Source organism: Vanessa atalanta, chromosome 1, assembly GCF_905147765.1.
Source record: "Vanessa atalanta chromosome 1, ilVanAtal1.2, whole genome shotgun sequence".
NCBI classification, from domain to species: domain Eukaryota; kingdom Metazoa; phylum Arthropoda; class Insecta; order Lepidoptera; family Nymphalidae; genus Vanessa; species Vanessa atalanta.
This window is the reverse complement of record NC_061871.1, coordinates 14,463,494-14,485,817: the sequence shown is the minus strand read 5'-3', so window position 1 is coordinate 14,485,817 and position 22,324 is coordinate 14,463,494. Positions and strand designations below refer to the sequence as shown.

The following is a 22,324-nucleotide window of genomic DNA, read 5'->3' as shown; positions in this document are numbered from 1 at the left end:
GCAACGAATTTAGAAACAGAAAATCTCTCATGTTATTAAATGAACTTATACAAAAGCTATATCCATTTAAACTATTTTATTTTTTAGCTAATTTTTAATATTACGGATGGAGGAAGTTCTAAATAATCTTTAGACCACCCGTGAGCAAATACCAGCTGAGTGTAATTGGAAAAGAAAATTTACATACAAACATCGGATTATATTTATAAAATCCAAAGTTTATTTTTCAATAAGGTCTCAAATAACAAGACCCATCGATATCCCACCTAAAATTATATGAACTGAAAAGTATTTTTTTTTTTTTACTTTTATATACATTAAACCCCATTCTTATAAAGTTAAACTAAACTAAAACAACTACGACTAACCGGAATATGCCTAAATTTATGTTACGCTCTTAAGAAATATCAGTTGTATTTTGCTATTTTAATACTATAAATTTGAAAAAATATTTACATGTATTTTTTTTTAACTTTTCACTGCTATATGGAACACCAAAACTATTTATTAAAATGTTGCTCGCACACTTTAATTTATAAATTATTTTTCCACGAGAGTATAGAGTATCCTGTATTATCGGTCACAAGTCCCAACCCGCCCTCGCGTTCCGCGCTCCGTTTGATACTGAAGTGATATAACTCTTTGGTACGGTCAGCTGAAAACTTGATGCTATTAGCGTTCTTATCGAAATAATTTAGTTACGTTATTTTGAAAAGGTTACGTTACAGACTTATCTCAAGCGTTTATGTGAAGCAAGCATGTGTTTGAGTCAAGAGTCATATCTCCCTTGAAGAAAGCTCTGCCACGTTATGGACGCACTGCACTACTTACACTTGGGTACTATCCCAAAGCTTTTATCAGATGGTAAAAGTCATCAAAGGTCTTACGTCTTGAATACGTAAATGACATTATTTTTTTTTCAATTAAATTTTATAGTATCCAACATTGCACGATGCTACTTATACTACAAAAACAGCTTCGTTACTTTTATTCAATTGTTATAAAAGTCAAACGTGCAGCCTGCCCACCATCTACCCATCTTAACCCAAAGCAAGTAATAATGTACATTACGAAGACTAGATAATTTTATAACACCGATATGAGTAAGACAAATTATTATAAATAAGAATTATATTCGTTTACATTACCGAAAATCTAAATTTATAATGAGGCGATGCGCACTGTACCCACGACATTGTGTACACTGGCTCGGGGGCTGGAAGGGGTATTTGCGACACCATAAAAGTATATACTCCCTTGGCACTTATGCCCCGCCCTTATAAGCGTTGATTTTAAAATTCTTAGTACGAATATATTAATAATCAATATATTCTTTATTAATAACCTGATACAAGTATTTTTTTTAAATCGTTATTTATAATTAATCTATCGAGAAGAACAAGCAAAAAAATCAGTAGTTATTTCAGTCAATCATATAATATATGAAGGTTAATATTCCTATAAAATTAAAAGAGTCCTTAGTCGAATTTACGCTGTTAGTTTAATATCTGGATTGGTACCACTCACTTATTAGAGTTATTAGGTATATAACGCTGAAAAGCAATATACTAATTGACATCACCACGCAGGATCATCGGTGGGTACACGCCTCCATATGAACTTGGTGAAAAAAAAAACTAGTAAGCCACTTTATATCCAAAACCAAAATTTGTAGCTTGGTCCACGTTTTTGTTCCGAGGTCCACCTGTAGCAAAACTCTGTAAAACTTATTCCATTCAAATGTATATATTTTTAAAAGTAACGTACGATAATACGGGAGCGCAATACAATATCGCTAATTCACCGAGCTCTTTAGCTCTTGAACAGCGAACTCTAGAAATGGTTTCATTCAAGTATCTAGATTACTTTTATGAAATGTTGTAGTGGTGTGCGGACGTGAATGATAGAGTAAAATTATAAAATCAAAATGCCTTGGAAATTATGCTATATTTTTTTAACTTAAATCATTACAGGAAAGGCAAATATGCCACCTGATGGTAAGTGATCACCACCGCACATACCGTCACAGTTACACGGGTACAGAGGACAAACATCACACCGCAGCAAATATTTGACAGCAACAGTTACTATGGTATTACCGTAATAGTCCCACTGGCATTACCTACGCGATCCATCTCATAATTAACTGCTATTTCTGCTGAATTTCAACTTCGGACATCTCGTCAAAATTCTAAGTTTCACCCGCACCATCTAGATGTTCGAAAATCCACATCAGCGTGATTTTTAAGACATTTTCTGCCTCACACAACTCTGTGGAACCAGCTTTCGCCGGCGGTTTTTTTCCGAACCGATACGACTTGGGAACTTTCATGAAGATGTCCATGGGCAGTGGTAATCATTTTCCATCAGGTGAGCCTCCTGATCGTTTGCCACCTATGCTATGACATGACATTAAAAAAAATTAAAACTGAATACTTAACAGAATTTGAACTCGCCATATTCGCTAAATATCTGCGTGTTTTATGCACTAAGCCATGCCGGCTAGTAATGCGAGTAGCATTGACAGGGTTAACAAGGCATTATTAATGGGTACAGATAAATTTAGATATACTACTTGTAGCTTTAGTTATTTATGTTACCATTTATTTTGCTATATACTAGAAAACACATTTAGAATTGACTTTCAGTTCAAAAATAAAACGCGATTAAATTATAAACTATTTATTTTTAAATTACATAACAAACTTATAATACATAGTATATAAACATATTAAACTATCAGTCTGGAAACTAAATATTGCTACGTTACACATATAAAGGTACACGTTTAGGCCTTATCATCTGCAGATTTGTCTTGAATTGGTATTTTTCGTTCCGGGAGTGGTTCAGCCCTAAACGCCACTAACTTCAGTTTTCCCTTATCAAGATGACACTCGACCCTCTCTGGGGGAAAGCCCTCCGGTAACAGGAAACGTCTTTCGAAGTGGCTCTTCGTCCATCCATCTTCGCGCTTAATTTCTTTCTTGCCTTCTATCATAATCTCGTTACCGACTGTTTTCACCTCGATCTGTTCTGGTGTAAAATTCTGAACATCCAAATGCACTTCAACTTTTTTTCCGTCCACTTTGATTTCTGAGTCGGAGTAGATTCCTTCGATTCCATGCTGCTCTTTCTCCAGAGGGGCCGAAATCTGTCTGATAAACTTCACCGGATCGCGGAAGAAAGGATCTTTGGCGAAAACAGCGAATGGATCTTCTAAAATCCTTGCAACTGGATCCCGGTAAGCCACATTTCTCAAATGACGCAACCAATATGGCATAAGAGACATTGTTTTTGTTTGTTTTTCTTCGTGTATGTAAACAGCTCGTTTGTTTGTATTCGACTGACGCGCCCTCCCGCAGTTTCCGTGCTTATATACCTGCCGTAGTCGCGCCACCTATATTCCAGAAGCGGCTTGAAATATCTCGAATTTTCTAGAGAAAGATAGAACATTGCATCAGTGCCATCTGTTGTTACGTAGATCATTTGTCTACTTAAGATTCTAGAAACGTTACTTTATTTATTTATTCAGGTTGTTATATGTATAAAAAAAATACAAAATTGTTAGTAAAAGATACGTTGCTCTTCAATGTGTTCTATCTTTTTATTTAAGTACTTTTTTATTCCAGTCGACTATACAGCGCCATCTTGAGGCGAGTAGTTATAACTAAAATAATATAATTTTTATTTTTTTTGTATAAAAAACCATAAGATTTTAGAAAATAATTATTTAACTAAACATTTTTTTATCTCAATAATATAATACATGTATAATCATTTCAAGGAATGATTTAAGTTGCATAATATTTTCGACGCATTGCATGATGCATATTCCCAGTAACATTATGAAACAAGTAGCTAGAACATTTCTAATATTTTCTCTGTCAACAATAAAATAATTTTCCATAACAATTCTAATTATAACTCTGATAGGTCGGCTGTATAACACAGTCCCCAAAACCGATTTACATTTAAGTTTATTTTAAACAAACTCTAAATTTCTATAACACAGTAGAATTTTAAACGCACATGATTTTATTTTTATATATTTACCGATTAAATAAGAAACACTACATCGACTTGGATAATTTAAACTTAAATCTGTTGTGGTAGGTTCCTAGGGTCCATGGGACCACCTATATCTTTTTTTTCAGATTACAATCTGAAAATGGCGATCCGTAGTAGAAATGATTCAATCTTGAACAGACTTGCCAAATACCATCCAGATCAGTCAATGAATCCAGAAAACCAAGAAAAGAAAAAACGTCCCTTTAAGGACACAATCCGAATGGAATACATTGGAATGGATCCAAATATAAATACCATTCGAATCTACAGCTTTTACATATGAACAACATATATAAATAAAAAAATGCAGGTGCACTAAAATAAAAATAGTACAATTTCAAATAAGATACAGACAGGCACGGATAGCATAACCGTGGAGATACAAAATTTACCATTTAAAAAAAAAGTAGTTAAACTTTTAGGCTTGTCATCGACTTAAAACTTTTAATTGTCTTTTCAGTTACTTTTGTAGTTTTTAACATTTATGATATAATTTATTAAATATATATGATTATGATTTTAGAATGAGGTCTTCTTATAAATAATCGCGCTTGAACACAATTTGAATAGCTAAATCATTCTCATCATAAATCAGAAGCTCTGCCTTGCTTATAGATGTCAGTTTACTGTCGACACGGAAAGAAATTTGATGAACCTACCTTTGATGGACGTGCTATAACGAATATAATACTCAGTAGTATTATTTTTCAAAATATTTATAAATTGTTTTTGTTTTTTTTAACTAAAAAATATTTTGCTACGCTTCTTTTTTAGCAAGTCTAAAGACAAGTCCTCAGACCATATTCAAGGATTGATGATTTTTGTCCTTACCTTATCGTTAGAATCTCCAATGCAATTTGCTTGCCCTGCGATCTAAAACTTGATTACTCAGGTCCGGATTACCCATGTCGGGGTCCATGGACAATACACCCTTTACTTCCTTCAATATATTTTTCACCATCGAGGTATGCCATAATTCTGTTCAAATAGAAGAAATATTTATCTTTAATAATTTCAGAATCAACGAATTTCAAATTTCCATATTTATTGCTTGCCTGGAGGCCTCTAGCCGTCGCGGGACTACTCAGCCTACACTGACTAATGGATAAGCCGGTCCTATAAGTAACTCTGCAGACGAGCTTGCAGTCAATGCAGAAAATCAGTTTAAGCCGCACGAACTTAAATTTCAACCTAATAAGCTTCTCACTCGCTCATTTTATGAATTATGTAAATAACTCGTGATGAATGTTTGATCAACGTTTGACGCACAACAGTACCTATTTGTATTGAATATTACTCTAATTATTTGGTAATAAAAACCGAATGATGCCTTTCAATGTTATATTTGGACGTCTTATTAATATGAATATATGTCCATGTATTTAGAGTCTGTTGTACACCGTACACGCTGTTTCATCTTGAATATGAACAATAAAAAAACAATTAAATCAATGAAATATTTTGAGTTAAACATTAGATATATTTAATTGTTACGTACCTTAAATGTAAGGAAAAAATTTAAAAAAATAGTGAGGGATGTGAGAGGTTTTGTTGGGAATACGATAGTCCTGATGTGAGTTTTACTAAATGCAAATTTTCGCCTGAATTTGAATGAAGTCAGCCGAAATTCAGATTGTTGATTCAGAATGATCAATCCCCTAAAGCTAGAGCTTAAAGAGAAGGTAAAGACCTTACCAAAAAAAATATTATAAACATCTAAATATACTTATTTTCTTCGAAACTTGACATAGTTTACTTAACTTCAAAGATAAAGTAAATATGTTTAACGGAGATAATTAAAGAAATAACTTAAGCCTGCCGAATACCGAACATACAACAAATATTTACTTATTTTAAGGATAGAAAGAGTAAAATATTTTCTATAAAATCAATATAAAGTAACATTGTTAGAAAATAACAACCAAATCTATTTTTCACCATAGTGGAAATAAACATAAACGTGAATCACATTATGTCAATGTTTCCGCAAATCGTGGTCAGCTAATTGAGAATACGAGTGCGTTGGGGATTAGTGTTTGCGATTTATTTTTGGATTACAATTCGTTTATCACACATAGTCAAGTTGTAACCACTATCTTTATACAATATAATCGATATATAATCACTCGTAGTACGTACGTTTGTTAGTGAACTACTTTTTGACGGACATAAATACTATTTTTGAGACGACCTTTTATAAGTAGGATCATGCGAGAACCCGCTAAATGGCGCTTTAGATACATACTATATGTATGGACCACAATGACATGTTGGTCCAGTGCCAAAAAGTACTAAATTGTGATCACTTTTTTAATATAGAGTCAATACACACATATATTTTTTAGTATCAACTAACAATTCGAAAATTGTTTGCTTACAGTTAATAATCTTTTATTTTCAATTTTGTTGTCACAGCTTATCAATTTATTTACCTACCTATCTGTTTTAAATCTTTTAAGCAGACACAAGGAAATGAAAAAAATACAAACTGAGATAAAAAAAGAGTATAATTGCCACTATAAAAATGTACAATTTTACAATAGTTTAATCTGTTACTATTTTAATTTAATAAGACATAAGGGCCGAGATGGCCCAGTGGTTAGAACGCGTGCATCTCAATCGATGATTTCGAGTTCAAACCCAGGCAGGCACCACTGAATTTTCATGTGCTTAATTTGTGTTTATAATTCATCTCGTGCTCGGCGGTGAAGGAAAACTGAAGTGAACGTGAGGAAACCTGCATGTGTCTAATTTCAACGAAATTCTGCCACATATGTATTACACCAACCCGCATTGGAGCAGCGTGGTGGAATATTCTCCATACCTTCTCCTCAAAGGGAGAGGAGGCTTTAGCCCAGCAGTGGGAAATTTACAGGCTGTTTATGTATGTATGTAAGACATAAGATAAATATTTTCTAAAAATAAAATATTCAAGTAAAAAAATGACACACATATAAACAAATGTGCAATCGAAGTCATGCCTTTTTGAAATTAGCTTTTATTAGATGCTGCGCACAATGTTGGCTTTGGGAAGCCCAATCTATTTCCCAAAATAATAATAAATAATCTAGACACGCGGTAGCGTGTCAGCCAAGTTCTAGTAGCAGAACTGGCGTGCAGCACCGTGTGTAATATTACACGAACCATTTGGAGCCACTTTTGACCTCCTCATAACTCAAAAACTATTTGACATAAACGAGTCAAAATTGGCTCATATATTGAGACTCGCGAGATACATATGTGTTCCTAATTTCATAAACGCATCTCAAACGGTTATTTAGATATTAACGTCTAAAAATCGTCATTTTTATCACTGACTGACCTATAGATCAAAACTATATCCTACTTCCAGGTGACCTAGAAAGTTCAAATTTGGCATGCAGATAGATAATTAGGCGAATATAAAGGAAAAAATCTGAAACTGGTAATTTTTTATCTCTTATTATAATTTTTCAATTATTGGGTCTATTAGGAACACTTATATACTTAGTTCCTGTAATAACTGTAATAAAAAAAATAATGTAAGAACCAGCAATCAAAACTTATGACAGCCGGTCTTAATGTGGATTTTAAGGTCTTCACGTGAATATATAACAAGTTGAATACCACCCTTAAGTTTTTTAAATCCAAATATTTCCGTTTTAGTACTTATGAGTATAGCCGACTTTCGTATTTATTACGTTATTAACTAGCATTTAGCGCACATCAATGGTGCAAAATAATTATACTTAAAAAAAAAAAATAATAGGCATTTCGGTACATTGGGGACGTCGACAACAGCAATAGCACACGTAAAATAACGATTCAATTTAAACATATTTTAATTTGCGAACTAGAAGTCAAAACTAAGTTACAGATATGAAGTAATGTACATATATGTTCAAAGGAAACAATTCTCTATTTGCTTAGCATATTCTACTACTATACACAAATTACAAGGCCTTCGCCTTGACGGTGCTCTTTTCGACATAGGCTCCTCTATATTAAGTAAAGAGCAGGCTTACGTTGGCCTCTCCAGAGTTAAAACCTTAGAGATGGAGTACATCTTATCAATTTAGGTCCAAGTCAAATCAAGACACAAGAGAGCTCTATTGTAGAGTACAACCGTCTGCGCACGTTATACCACCCCTACTTGGCCAAATTAAGTATAAACAGAAAACGCGTAAAAAAAATCAGGACACTGAATAGGCAATTCACTCGAACATTTCAGAGGTACCTACAAGGAAAATAAGAAAGTATCAAAAAAAGACAATTATACCCCGTAAACGTAGTAAAATAGAATAGCTTAACAAAAACCATTTGGAAATAATTTTGTTATTAATAAGTACCTACTAATAATTTATATACAAAAAGTAGTGATATCCCATCAAAAACATAAATGTAAAAATGAGAGCCAAGTTAAATATTATGATATATACCTTGGTTGTTGACTTCAACGACAAAAGAAGTGAGATCTAAATTTGTGCCAAGTTAAATAGTCCTTTCTGAAATTTATTTATAACTACATAAAATATCATTTCTTCTTATAACTTGGGATAATATATTGTTGCCTAAGGTCTGACTTGGCTAGTTCTCATATACGAATTATATTGTAGCCTTCGTAAGTTCTAAGCCTTTACAAATGAATTATAAACACAAATTAAGCATGCAAATATTCAATGGTACTTGTCTAGATATGAACTCGCAATATCTGGTTAAGATTCATGTTTCCTAGTGACTGGACCATCGCAGCTCTTAATGTACGTTAACACTAACTAAGCAATACTGAGCTGTCCTCCATTCTTCTTAGATGTTCTGAGTTATAATTTGTTATTCTAAACACAAACTACAATTTGTGTTTATAAACATATAAGAACTAACCAAGTCAGACCTTAGGCAACAATATATTATCCCAAGTTATAAGAAGAAATGATATTTTATGTAGTTATAAATAAATTTCAGAAAGGACTATTTAACTTGGCACAAATTTAGATCTCACTTCTTTTGTCGTTGAAGTCAACAACCAAGGTATATATCATAATATTTAACTTGGCTCTCATTTTTACATTTATGTTTTTGATGGGATGTGTGATTACATTACGGGTTTTTAAAAAAAACAACGGTTACACCTCGTTACAACTGCTCTATATTAAAATATATTGAAATTGTAAATAAAGCACAAAGCGCCTTTATTTAAACATTCCGGACTTGTTAATTGGACATAGCAAATAGTACCTATATATTTACTTTTTCAATGTATTTAAGCACGAAACACGTCGGATTTACGTCGATGAAATATGAGTGGGAGAACACTGCCGTGGTATATATTCCAATGTAATATTTGAAACAATTTATTTTGATACTGATATTCAACCATACAATTTAAAATAAACAATAATGGAAGCAAAAATCTTAGTGTTGATGTTGGCGGCACTCGTATCCGTCTTGTGCAAGCCGTTGGACATTGATCAAAGCGGTATTTATTTTTTATGTATTAAAAAAAAAATAAAACATGCGACTGGAATAGTTTTCTGCATATAAATTTGAATAATATTTCATTGTAATAGACAGACTTATTAGGACAAGTTCAACTTGAAAACGAAAATCATAGTGTATTAAAATTTACAATACCTTAAAAAAAAATATTACTATTTTGTGGCCATGGTTTTAAGTAACTTGACTTAAAAAAATGTATTAAGCTTGGACACAAATGCTTCATTTACTATGATTATAATCTGTTATATATTTCAATTATTTGTTCCAGAAACTGCAATAGAGAACAATCCTGTACACAAATTGATCAAGAGGTTCATTAACCCATCTTTGACTATTGGAAGTTTTTCTGGAGCTGACATTTCAAAAATTAGAACCAAGAGAGGGTAATTCTCAATTTACCATATATATTTTAAACCTTTTTTTATTGAGTTAAATTCATTTAAATAATAGATTTAATATTACGAATAATGGAATTAAAGAAAACTTATAGACAGAGTATTTGCAATCGATAAATTAATAAAAGTAGTAATAACATCCATGATCCATTTGGATATTTGATCAATTAATGTCGATGTTTTGACGAAAGTCCTTAAGGTCACAGAAACAACTGTAATAATAATGCACTTCAAAGAAAATGACTACGTTTTAATGCAATTAATATTCGACTGATACGGGCAAATATTAATACAATGTAGGTATTCAAAAAACTTTTCATGTAGATACAATAAAGTATACAAAAAGTTTTATTAATATGCAAATGTAATAGAGAATAAACTTAATATTATTTCTTTATTTTGGTCTATGAAAACTATATTAAAAAGTATTTACTGATTTTATTTTTGAATGCAGATCCGAGGACGAATGTGAAAAGCTGAATCTCTGTTTACTCCACGCACGATCCAATACAAACTTCTTTGCAGCATTCGAACTGTACTTCGTAAAGTAAGTTTATAATAAGTGATTTTATGGCAATGTATTTTTATGACGTAATCCCTTTGCTCAAGACTAAATGGTTCGAGGGGGAATTATTATCATCATATATATTTCCATATTTAAATCCACTAATTTAATTAGTAAAATAACTAACAATGTTCGTGTACGAGTAAATAGTGTCGTCTTTTACCAATAGTCTTTCTACCATTCTTTCTAACATATGTACGCTAAACCTAAGAACAATTAAACTAAAAAAACAAATCACTTATTTAATTTTTTTGAAGCTATTTTTAATTTTTTTGGAGCTATTGTTGACTTTTAGTGTTATAAATAAAAATAATGGAAATTCGAGTATAAAAAATATGTTCTAAAGTTGCAAAAGGCCCCAGTTTTTTCCTAAAATTTTTCTATAATGACATTTTTTTTTACAGTAAAGAGAATGCTCGTCTATGGGATCATCACGCACGAACACTTTCAGAGTGTCATCAGCGTTACAGCTGTTACAGATAAACAATATTTTTAGCTTAGTAAAAATACTTATTTATTTCGTAGTATAATGATAGTAATATAAAATATATTAAGAATTGTATCGGTAAGAAAATTAAAAATAAATATCATGACAATCGTCTCTGTTTTTTACTTATTTATTTTTTATTTCAAGTAATCAACAATAAACCAAACCAGACTAAAACATATTCAAAATCGAAATATTCTTTATTCAAGTAGACTCATAAAAGCACTTTTGAATCATCTTGTTAGATTATACTGAGAAGAAACAAAACGGCAAGAAACTCAGTAGTTACTATTTTCCATCATATTAATTATTGCATGTCAGTTAAGTACAATTGAATATATAAATTGCTTTATTATCTTTAATGTAATCTTGTATTGAGTAATATATCTTGTTTATCAAAGTTTTTTTAACGTGAACCTTAAATTGTTTAATATAAAAATAACTTGAAATATTATTATAGAAACGAATACCGTGTCCCAGGAAGAGACTAGTTATTCGTTACCTTTCTTCCTCGTTGTCTATACAATGATTGTCACCGTCTCTCTCAAAAATATCGGTTCCGGTTTAGTAGTCGGGTGCAGGAGTGGGGGGTAGAGGTGCTGTAGGGGAGGCTATGGGTAGTCTCACTATCCTCTGGTACCATTCCCATCACACGAATTACCTCCGTTCCTGAGATATTGGCAAAAACTAATCTTATAATTCTAACCTCAAGTCAGGCTATTTATCAACAATTTCAAAACTCAGTGGCCTTAAAAAACACTCTAAGGGTAAGACCGACAAGACCATATTGAGTCAGAGTTAACAGAGTCGGTTTTGTGTCAATTTTTTTACAATCAAATGTATAAATCTAAGCTTTCTAGCAAAATCATTGAAATAAATCACAACGAACAAAATGAACACTCATTCGAATTACGCGTCTCAAAAAGAAACAACGAACAACATATTTAAATATGAATGTCAGAATACATTCGTGATATTTGACATATTAATTTAGCGTTTTGACATAATATGACAAGCACCTTATGTATATTGCATCCTTGTCGAACTTAAACAAAATAGTTACTCATCCTGCTCCTAGTGATATTACGATTTATTTGACATATTTCCGCGTATATAGGTTAGATAGTTTTTCTTAATTTTCTCGAAAAGGGCGCTGTTTCGCACGACGCGAGTGGTATTGTTATAATCAGGGACCTAAACAACACTTTGTTTCCCCAAAATCGTGGCGACTTTTACTAAACCCAACCCTTTTTTATTCACCGTATTCGTAATCACAACTTCCATAATTTAAAATGTAAATATTTGCTTGGATCGTAGTGCCGTGTAAGGGTGAGTCGGATAATACGTATAAAATAAAACAAAGGACACATTCCACACACCTTTTATATCATCTTTATATCTAGAAAATACTCATTACCACACAACACATAAATTATATAGATAAAAAACAACCTTTATAAATTAATACATTCTTATAACTCATGGAATAATTCGTTTCAATTTAAATAATTTGTTCCTACCATTTGGTTTAATTATATTAATAAATATTAATACCGTTTTGATATCTTTAAAATAAATTCCATAATGGAATGTTTCGATTAAGTCCACGATTAGTCCTATCAAAACATTTCTCAAATTACTTATTTTAATGGACAAAAACACTGAACATAACACGTGGAACACTCGATGACTGAACATGTCGAAACGAGTGGCTATAGTTTTTAAAATAATTTAAATCGATTTGTAGTTTATGAGAAGAATTTACTGACAGACCAAAACAGGCCTGTTCCATCCAAGCCATATGGTCGGGCCCAGGAGGTGATCTATCGAGACACACAGATCAACATTAAAACACATTCTTGTAGTGGGATATTAGAGGTTAGAAATAGAATAAAATGCAAATGGTCTGGTATGCTCCAACAGTAAGAGTGCGTGGCGCGGCTAGGAGCGGCTAGGAGCGGTCGCGGGGCGCGCGGCGCGGGCGCGCGGCGAGCGGGCGCAGGGCGGCGAGGCGCGCGCGCTGCGAGTACAGCGCGCCCAGCGACAGCAGCGCCAGCAGCGCCAGCGGGCTGTGCCGCAGCTCCTGCTCCGACGAGCGCAGCTGCAACCACGGCCTCGTTAGCGCCCTCTCCCGCGTCACGGTCGCATTCGTTTGGACTTAACGTCGATGCTCCCGTGATCATTAGACAATATTTTTAGTGGCGAACTACTTGAGGGTGTTGTTGTTAAAAAGTCAAATTAAAATATGATTAAACATATTCTGGTAGCTTCACATGGCTGCTTCTCAATGTCTACTCTCATTAAATCATCACTCATTTGTCTTTTTCTATTTATTTGTAGTCGGTGCTAATATAGTACTTTTTATTATTAGTAATATAGTGGCACAGAGTGCTGCTGATAAATTCAAAACGATAATAAGAATAAGTATTACCTTCGGCTCGAAGTCGATATCGAAAGTTTTAAACTTCCCGTCTGAATTAAAATAGAACGCCGGCTCCTCGTACGAATGACTGACTTTCGACAATGATGACTCTATCTGGACGACATAAGTCTTATTGTCCGCCGGCAACCTAGGCATTGTGTACATCAGTCCGGGATTGTTGAACTGATTATAGCCTAGTGGGTCGAGCTTCGTCGAGTATATCGGATTGTGTGGGGTCGACTCCAAGGCGAGGGTCAGTCTGAGGGTCTTGTAGTGGTCTATGTTGGGAGTCCGAATTAAGACATTCGCATCTGTTAAGTGATTGGGTTGGACAACTATAAGTCGGACGTTTTCTATATCCTTTTCTTTGACCTGAAATAGATTAATAATTTTCTTATTGAGTATACATTTACATTCCCCAAATAGTTTAGTTAGGTATAAAAAAATAATACATACAGTTAATATTATATCACCGTTTTTTAAAACAAATAGCAGTTTCGAAATCATAATTTACACTTGCACTTTATAGGCAACTTAATTTTCCTAATGTTATAAAAGTTAAAGTTATAAAACCGGAGCCAATCCCGTGCCAAGCATTAAACACTCACTTCAAACGGAGGCGGCTGTCTCGCGAGCACGATGCCGGACAATTCGGGCTCCGCCGACTCCTTCAGCTCCACCACGTACACGCAACCCGGCAATAGACCTCGTATTCTAAAACATTAACAAATTTAATAATTACTAATATTCGAATTAAAACGATCTCTACTCAAGCTTAAATTATTAGCGACACGACACAACGGCCAGGCCCGGCCGCGCCACGCGACGCGTACCTGAAGTGTCCCGTGTCGGAGGCGGAGGCGTCCTGCTGCGCGCAGTGCGGGCGCGCGGGCGACGAGGCGGGCCGCGCTCGCAGCGCCACGCGCGCCGCGCCCGCGCCGCCCAGCGACACCACGCGGCCCAGCAGCGACCACGCCACGCGGACGCCCCTGCACAGAGCGATCCGTTACCGCCGTCCGCCGCCGGCGAGCGGGGCGGGCGGTGCGGTCGGGCGCGAGACGCACTCGAACACGACGCGGTGCTCCTGGCCGTCCTCCACGGCGACGATGGCGTGCGGCGGCTCGAAGCGGTACTCCTTCATGTGCGGCTTGACGTAGTACTGCGCCGGCGACAGCGCCGCGAAGCGCAGCGCGCCGGCCGCGCCCGACGCCACGTTGCGCCGGAACGCGCCGCCCGACACCGACACCAGCGCGCCCTGCAAGGGTCGTCGGTCGGTCGTTATTGTTGCGGAAACACTTTTATTTCATCGAACCTATTTCGCTACAAACTTTGGATGCATTTACGGATTTTGACTCCCTCGGAACTGATATCTCGTTTTATTCAGTTCAGAATCTTCACTATTCTAGGGTCCGTGCTCACCTCGAGCGGCGCGTGGTCTGCTCGGTCCCGCAGCACCACGGCGATCTCCGCCAGCTTGTGTGCGACGATGACTCCGTTCTCGTCGGGCTCGTCGAAGGCGTAGGACTCCTTCTCCGCCCGCACCGTGTACTGGATGTCCGCGTCTAGCGGACCGAAGCTGTATTTGCCGTCGGCTTCCGTCGTCTGCGTCAGTCTGACATCACCTGAAAAAATTATGAATGTCTCAAACGCGGCTCACCAGATAGCTATCATCCGACGTACATCATTAAATTCTACTCAAAACTATTTATCCCCATCTGAAGCGAAGGATAATCATTTCAATAATTATCCTTCATATATCCTATCCTATCAATGACAGTGCCATTACAAACCACTGCCACTTTTAACCGTGCATAAAATAAACGCAGTCGTAATGTGGAAATAACATATACCGTACCGCCCTCCAGGGTGACCAGCACGCCGGACACGGAGGGCTGCAGGCGGCCGGCCAGCACGAGCGCGCGCGCCGCCCGCAGCGACAGCACGCGCGCGCAGTCCGCGCCGCCCGACACGCGCACGGCGCCGCGCGGGCTGAACAGCAGCGACGCCGAGCGCGCCCACACCTCCGCCGTCGCGCCCTGCCGACACCGCGCCTTATTCGACCCGCCTCGGACTCGTCTCGGTGGATCTCTTTATTTATGGATCGGATTCGTTTGGAAACCGATCCATAAATAAAGATTATTTTGAAGCCTACCTGGGTAGGTGCTCCAATTTATTTTTAAGAAAAATAAAATTAACCTCCTGCGAACGTCCCACTGCCGGGACATGATAGATAGTACTTACATAGATATAATATCATGTCACATGTTACTCACGAGACTACTCAGGCTCTTTTTCAATACAAGTAGAAAATCTTACTGAATGACTATGCGAAAATGAAAAATCAGCAATAATTTTCGCTCACCTCCTCCAAATACATGGTGTGCTCGTACACGTACACTCCATCCCGCGGGACCGGCTGGAGGGGCACCTCCTCGGGCGGTCGTCCGTCCTGGACGATCTGGAGGACCACGTCCGTCGCCGGCTCCGGGGAGACGATATCGACGACGGCCGCGTGCGCCGTGGCCACGAAGCGCACCCGCGGCGCGTCCGGCCCGCCCAGCCGCACGGGCGCGCTGGCGGGCTGCACGCGGTGGCAGCCCCGCGCGCTCAGCGTGTAGCGCTCCGCCGGCGGCAGGCACTGGCGGCTGTCGCCCGCCGGCACGGCCAGCTCGCCGCGCTCGGCGCCGTCCGCGCTCTCGTAGTGCAGCTGCAGCGCGTGCGACGCCCACACGAGCAGCGCCAGGCCGCGCAGGCGGAAGGCCGGCGCCGAGTGCAGGCGCTGCGTGACGGCCGCGTTGTGCGCCGCCTGCTCCCAGCACAGCCGCGTCGCCTCCACCGACAGCTCCACGCCGCCCGGCACCACCTCCTCGAAGCTGTACTCGCCGTCTGCGGGGTATCGTAAAGCGTTCGTCGACTTGACTAGGATTCGAGACTAATTCTTTATCGAAAATATTCCATCGACTCGTGAGAGACGAGTTGGAACGCTAGGAGATGGTTTTTTGCCTTATTTCGATCTGTGTTTAACTATTGAGTGTTCTCGGAAGCGGGATAGTTTGCATATCTACAGTCGTATCGTTAACGATTGCCCGCCACTCACCGACGACGGGCGCGTAGCGCGGGGGGCCCGCGTAGCCGCCGTCGGGCTTGAGCGGGCGCAGCGCCACGGCCAGGCCGGCGCAGTGCGCGCCGCAGTGGACGCGGCCGCGCACCGTGGCGCGCACCTGGCCGAACGCCACGCCGCCCACCGCCGCGCCGCGCACGCGCACCGTCTGCCACTCGGGGAAGAACCTGCAACGAGTGGGGCGTCAGATTCGAACCGGCTTTGAGGCCTATTTCAATTTTAGGCTCATGGTGTTGGCCAGAATATTTATATAGACGACTAGTAAATGCAATAGTGGGGAAGACTGACTCACTGTAAGCCCTCCCTCTGTTCCTGCTCGGTCACTTCGACCTTCACCGTGTACTCGCCGGATGGTACAAAGGCACACCATTTACCTGAAAAAATGGTATTCGCAAAATGTAACCTCGCTTCAGTGATTCTACCCATTTTTACAATGTACTTAAATAGTATAATAATAAATAAATACGATATAATAAAATCGGTTGGCAGAACAGGAAAAAATTACATTATATTATGGATTTATATTGGTTTGCATCCAAATTACGTAGCTAATAAAGATCTTACTGTAGTGATGCCTATGTTTTTTTTAGAATTATATTAGAGTCAAAGCTCCAATGGCCTTCTCATTTTCATAACCTACAGGTACAGTCTGCTCTGTAACATATGCAGTTAGGAAAGTTAGACAGTTAACGTTGATATCTAGCAGTTTGGGTTATTTGTATCAAACTAAATTTTTATATATCGTATACTGCCATACCAAGAAAAAATATATTTGGGTATCTAGACGAGTATTAATAAATAAATATTAATAAATAAATATTGGACAACATCACATACATTACTCTGATCCCAATGTAAGTAGCTAAAGCACTTGTGTTATGGAAATTGTATATGGGAGTATTATATGCAAAAGATGAACAAACTTTCATTAAACTTTATTCGTAATTTGTGCATTACATCTAAATAATAATTCTATCTTGGGGTTCCAGAAAATAGCATTACTCTCAATAGTACATAGATACTATATGTAAATGAGATCTGTAACGTTACCATCGTCACCAGCCTGCACGCGCAGGTCGGGCCGCAGCTGCAGCGTACGCGGCTCGGGCGGCGTGAGCTGCCCGCACACGCGCCAGCGCGCCGCCACCGCCTCCAGCGCCGCGCTCGGCCCACCGCTCGTCACCACCAGCTGCACCTCGTCCCACTCGCACTCCTCTGGCGCGAACAGACAACATACTCATGCAGACAACATTACTGGCCAAAGGACTGTGAGCTAATGTCATAGCTGATAGAGGATAATTCGTTATTAAATGGAGTGATACATTTTTCAGTTTCTTAAAACAGTGAGTTAAATAAAAAAGATTCAACCGACCATGCTGGAAGGTGAGAGTGTAGGTGGCAGGCTTGAGTCCGGTGAGAGTGAACCTGCCGTCCGAGTCGCAGGTGGCCACGGCGCGCCCCCCGCGCAGCACCCGCGCGCCCGCCACGCCCGCGCCGTCCGCACCGCGCAGCGCACGCCCGCGCACACTGAATGCCGTCACCTGAGAACCAAACATGCTCAATCATACTATATCTTACTACTTGCTATGTGCATTGTACAGCCCTTCGTTATGAAGTATATATATATTAGAAAATATCTTAAATCTGTTTTGTAAAATCAAATATCAAACAGGATACAATATTACAATCAATTAATTATGTTACATCTTATTTCACTTTCATATTAAAGGCTTTGTGAGAAGCTAAATTGAAAATAGAGAAATGATACTTTAATTAATTTGTATTATATTTACTAACTTCAAAAGCATTCTTGATGTATAAACTGTCATGAAGCACAGCAAAAGGCACCACATCAGGCTTAATATTGTATGTGACAAGAGGTTGACCGGGTGAGCTGGTCATAGCTAGCAACTTGTACTCCCCAGCCGGTACCAGACCAAATTGGAATTCTCCGGCTGCATCTGTTACTGAGTAACAAATCGGAGCATCTGGAACTCCTTGCAGAAGGGCAGTCTTACAACCTTCCACTCGGAATTTTTGATTTTCCTAAATAAAAATACAATCATATTGTAGACAAAGTTTGAAAAGAATCAACTTTAATTGATAATTGTAATAGTAACGTAAAAAAATTACATCTTTTGAATATAGAAGAACATAGATTCCACTGATAGGGCTGCCGAAAGATATGACAGATCCTGAGACATCATAACCTTTCACAATCAAAGATCCAACAGGCAAAGCCGTATTTCCTTCCTTCACTTGCACTACAGTCTGAGAAGGCTCAATTTTCCATCTGCAATAACAATTACCTTACTATAAAAATCTGTTATAACATTATGAATATGACTTAAAAATTAAATTAATATTTCTCCTAAATTGCAACTAAATTTTAAAGTATCCGATCATTAGAGCAATTTTACTCACACAATTTATATTTTGTCAATTATATAGTGCAGTCATCTGATTGGTATTGGTGAGATTTACCCGTGCATTAAATATATAATACTCCTTATTGTTTATAACAATAATAATCTATATAATAAATATGCAACAAGAAGAGGTTACTTGTGTATTATATTGTTTGTATTAAAGGAGATCAAATTTCAAAGTCAGATCTGCATGCTGTGTTCAGGACATTCCTAGTATATTAAGGTATGGGACATTTCTTTATACTAGTTGTTTTCAGTGTGAATTTAATATAATTGACCAAATATAATGAAAATTGGACAATGAGTAACTTAGTTATTACACTTCGTTATCATAGTATTTATAGCAAAACTAATGATATTATAACTTACTTAGAATGTGTTGCTTTTACTACATATTTTCCAGGTATAACTGGAGTGAAATCAAAATCACCACTAGTCGTTGTTACTGTGTTCCTAACATCTCCTTTCTCATTTACAAGTTGGATATCAATACCACTAGGCCCTTGTTTCTGTCCTGCGGTGATCACTCTTCCAGTTATACCGAAACCATTAAATGAGAAATTTATATCCTGACCAGTAGAACACTGGTCTGTTTCACCATCTATAAGGAGTTCTACTTGTGAAGGCTCGAAACTCCACCCAGCAGGAGGGTGCACCTTTAGTATATACTCGCCCTTTTCATATAATGGCAAGAAATAATATCCATTAGTAGGGGCGCATTCAGTTCTCTCTTTTAAGCTACCTTCCTTCGTGTACCTAAAATTTAATAATATTATTTTTCAACGGTGCAATATGAAATTGTCATTTTAACGATCAAATACAATTTATTTTAAGATTATTAGTCTCTTAGATTAAGTTTTAAAATTATGACCCAAATTCGTGATAGATTAAATTATGATTTTTAGGTTAACTTACAAGCCGATCTCTATTTTGGAAAAATCCAAGCTTGCATGGCTTTTCACAAAACCACCACATCCTAATATATCATTGGCATAACATGTCGATGTAAATGTGACTAAATATGCTACTAATAAATTTAATAAATCGGATATTTTAAGAGACATTTCTGCATTCTAACCAATTACCTAAACCTCAGACTTTTGACAGTTGATAAAAAGAAGTTGGCACTTATCGTTGTCACCACAGAATAATAAAAACTACAGGGAGTCGGGGAGTTGTCACTACTCAATTATAATAAGTAATATTTTTAAATTTAAGCTAATCATTTAACTGACATAACTTACGAAGGACTTATTTAAATTTATTTTCAATCATAAAACTGTACGACTATATCTTTTTATTAAAATATTATTGATTCATGTTTAAAAATTAGTTTATTTTTTCAATTCTTTATTCTTATAACATTATCGTTTCCATTTAGGTTCGGTAAGTACTATGTACCTTACACATAATAGTGGAAATTTCTAAAGTACTCAATTAATGCTGTTTTTTTACGTGTGAATCTCATTTTCAAAGAACAGATCCCCCCTCATTAATATTTTATTAATCATAAACAAAATTATATAAATCAGTTATTATAATGCAAATATAACTAAAACTAAACAACATTAAAATTAAATTTTAACTTTATTCCACTTGATCTATTAATAGTACCTATATTAAATTGATTTCTCGTAAAAAGGAAAATCCTGCGTTGAGACGGAAGAAAAAAAACTTCCTTAAAACCTAATAATTAAATGGCAACCAGTAATAACAAATTTTTTTCGAAATTTAATTTTAGTTTTGATAAATTCATTAATCAATCTTATTTGTCGACCGTATACAAAACTGAAAAAGTCTAGATTGATACAAACTTGCTGGTCCAAATAACATACACAACTCAGAGACACAACAAATATATATGAGTCATGTGATCCACGAAACAGGGCAAACGTTAAATGAACAATAAGTTATGTTTTCTATTTTGCATTATTTTCACAATGCTTAATACAAGCACAAAGTAATGTCACTATCTCCTAAATATATTAATTTTTACGTTGATTGCAGGCCATACTAACATAAGTATATCTTTCCATTTTAATTATGTTCCTTGTGTAGTTTTCTTTTTTTTTTGTGTATGTAATTTCTAAATTTTATTAGATTCTAATTTTTCCATGTTAGGTATCTTTCATAATTTTAAATTAGAGAAAACACTTTTGACTAATCTTGTTGGATAGTTGTTGAGTTTGAGTTGGTACTTTGTAAATTAAAAAAAATGGTTATAACACTTTACAATTAAACACAATGGAATTATAAAATGTGTGCATGTTTATTTCTGTGAGAGATCACAAAATACATAAATATTATGATATGAAGCTTCATAAAACAAAAACTAAATAAATTTTACTTATAAAATACATTTACTAAGGTAACATCAGTTTGATTTTTATGTAGCAATTGCTGTTTTTGCCTTATTCTGGATAGGAAGGAAGAGTTTAAATTCGGCTGGTAATTCATCCTCTGAATATAATCTGTCTGAAAAGTAGACCCTTCTTATACGACAGTTGGCATGAATTTGGACTCTAAGAGTCTCAACATAGTTGGTACCATAAGCCCTCCTTGTGAAATCAGCAAGATTAAATTGAATCTGATTCCAACCCTCATCTAAACGCATAGGCATGGTACAAATGAATGGTTTCACACGAGTTGTTGATTGATAATTACTTGCTCGGAATCTCCTGCGCACATTTTTGTCATCTAAAACCTGAAATATGACAATTGAATATTTTTTTATAATATAATTAATTATAACATATAAAAGCTATTCTTGACTCCAAAGTTCTAAAAGTACTCATTTTAAAAACAATTCTTGAATTGTATAATTGTAACTCTTAAAATAAATACATGCTGCTCACCTGAACCTCGAATGTAAAATATTTCTTGAGGTTTTTGATAATCATAACCAAAAAAGGTAGTTTGATGCCAAGAGTCTTCTTTGGATCGGCAGGACAAGTGATATACGTAGTGCTGACATTGGTCCCAACTATTTCTAATACTAAGCTCTGTATATCGTTGTCCGTGATTCGTTTTATGTGCCCATTTCGAACTTTTTTATCCCAAATTTGCAAAGGTTTGCTACCTATACTGTAAAGAATTGACAAAAACCCGGACTGAAAAGTGTTTTTAAACATCTCTACAAAGTATTCTAGAAACCTCTGTGTGTTCCAACATTTATCAGATAGTTACTATAAAAGTTTGATCAATAAAAAATGTTTTTTCGGGTTTGCATTGAAACTTGACAGCATGACAGTAAACACAAGAATTTTGAACTCCGCCATTGGCCATGCGTTTGTTATCAATTCAAGATTACCATAGCAACAAACAAAATATAACGTTTCTTTTAACTCAACATGACTTTTACA

The 22,324-nt window shown here is 36.6% G+C and overlaps 4 protein-coding genes across 4 annotated transcripts; 1 reads left to right on the top strand and 3 right to left on the bottom strand.

Annotated features, from left to right (window-relative positions):
• Window positions 1-2,712: 2,712 nt before the first annotated feature.
• Window positions 2,713-3,363, bottom strand: LOC125077947 (heat shock protein Hsp-12.2-like). Its single transcript, XM_047690077.1, has one exon. It carries the CDS (start codon window positions 3,287-3,289, stop codon window positions 2,789-2,791), a length of 501 nt encoding a protein of 166 aa, XP_047546033.1. The 5' UTR covers window positions 3,290-3,363; the 3' UTR covers window positions 2,713-2,788.
• Window positions 3,364-9,386: 6,023 nt separating this feature from the next.
• On the top strand, window positions 9,387-11,060 carry LOC125066071. The gene is made up of 4 exons (XM_047673983.1): window positions 9,387-9,523; window positions 9,812-9,926; window positions 10,393-10,485; window positions 10,908-11,060. The coding sequence occupies exons 1-4, from the start codon at window positions 9,445-9,447 to the stop codon at window positions 10,984-10,986; spliced, it is 366 nt and encodes a 121-aa protein (XP_047529939.1). The 5' UTR covers window positions 9,387-9,444; the 3' UTR covers window positions 10,987-11,060.
• Window positions 11,061-12,389: 1,329 nt separating this feature from the next.
• On the bottom strand, window positions 12,390-20,078 carry LOC125064555 (nodal modulator 1). Its single transcript, XM_047671663.1, has 16 exons — window positions 19,878-20,078; window positions 19,332-19,718; window positions 18,667-18,826; window positions 18,331-18,579; window positions 17,906-18,074; window positions 17,584-17,748; window positions 16,826-16,907; window positions 16,510-16,700; window positions 15,775-16,298; window positions 15,268-15,448; window positions 14,832-15,034; window positions 14,477-14,667; window positions 14,246-14,401; window positions 14,021-14,126; window positions 13,422-13,784; window positions 12,390-13,091 (listed from the first exon to the last, which is right to left on the bottom strand). The coding sequence occupies exons 1-16, from the start codon at window positions 20,024-20,026 to the stop codon at window positions 12,942-12,944; spliced, it is 3,426 nt and encodes a 1,141-aa protein (XP_047527619.1). The 5' UTR covers window positions 20,027-20,078; the 3' UTR covers window positions 12,390-12,941.
• Window positions 20,079-21,209: 1,131 nt separating this feature from the next.
• LOC125067332 (cilia- and flagella-associated protein 20) lies at window positions 21,210-22,244 on the bottom strand. The gene is made up of 2 exons (XM_047675876.1): window positions 21,818-22,244; window positions 21,210-21,666 (listed from the first exon to the last, which is right to left on the bottom strand). Exons 1-2 carry the CDS (start codon window positions 22,091-22,093, stop codon window positions 21,349-21,351), a joined length of 594 nt encoding a protein of 197 aa, XP_047531832.1. The 5' UTR covers window positions 22,094-22,244; the 3' UTR covers window positions 21,210-21,348.
• Between the last annotated feature and the right edge of the window lie 80 nt (window positions 22,245-22,324).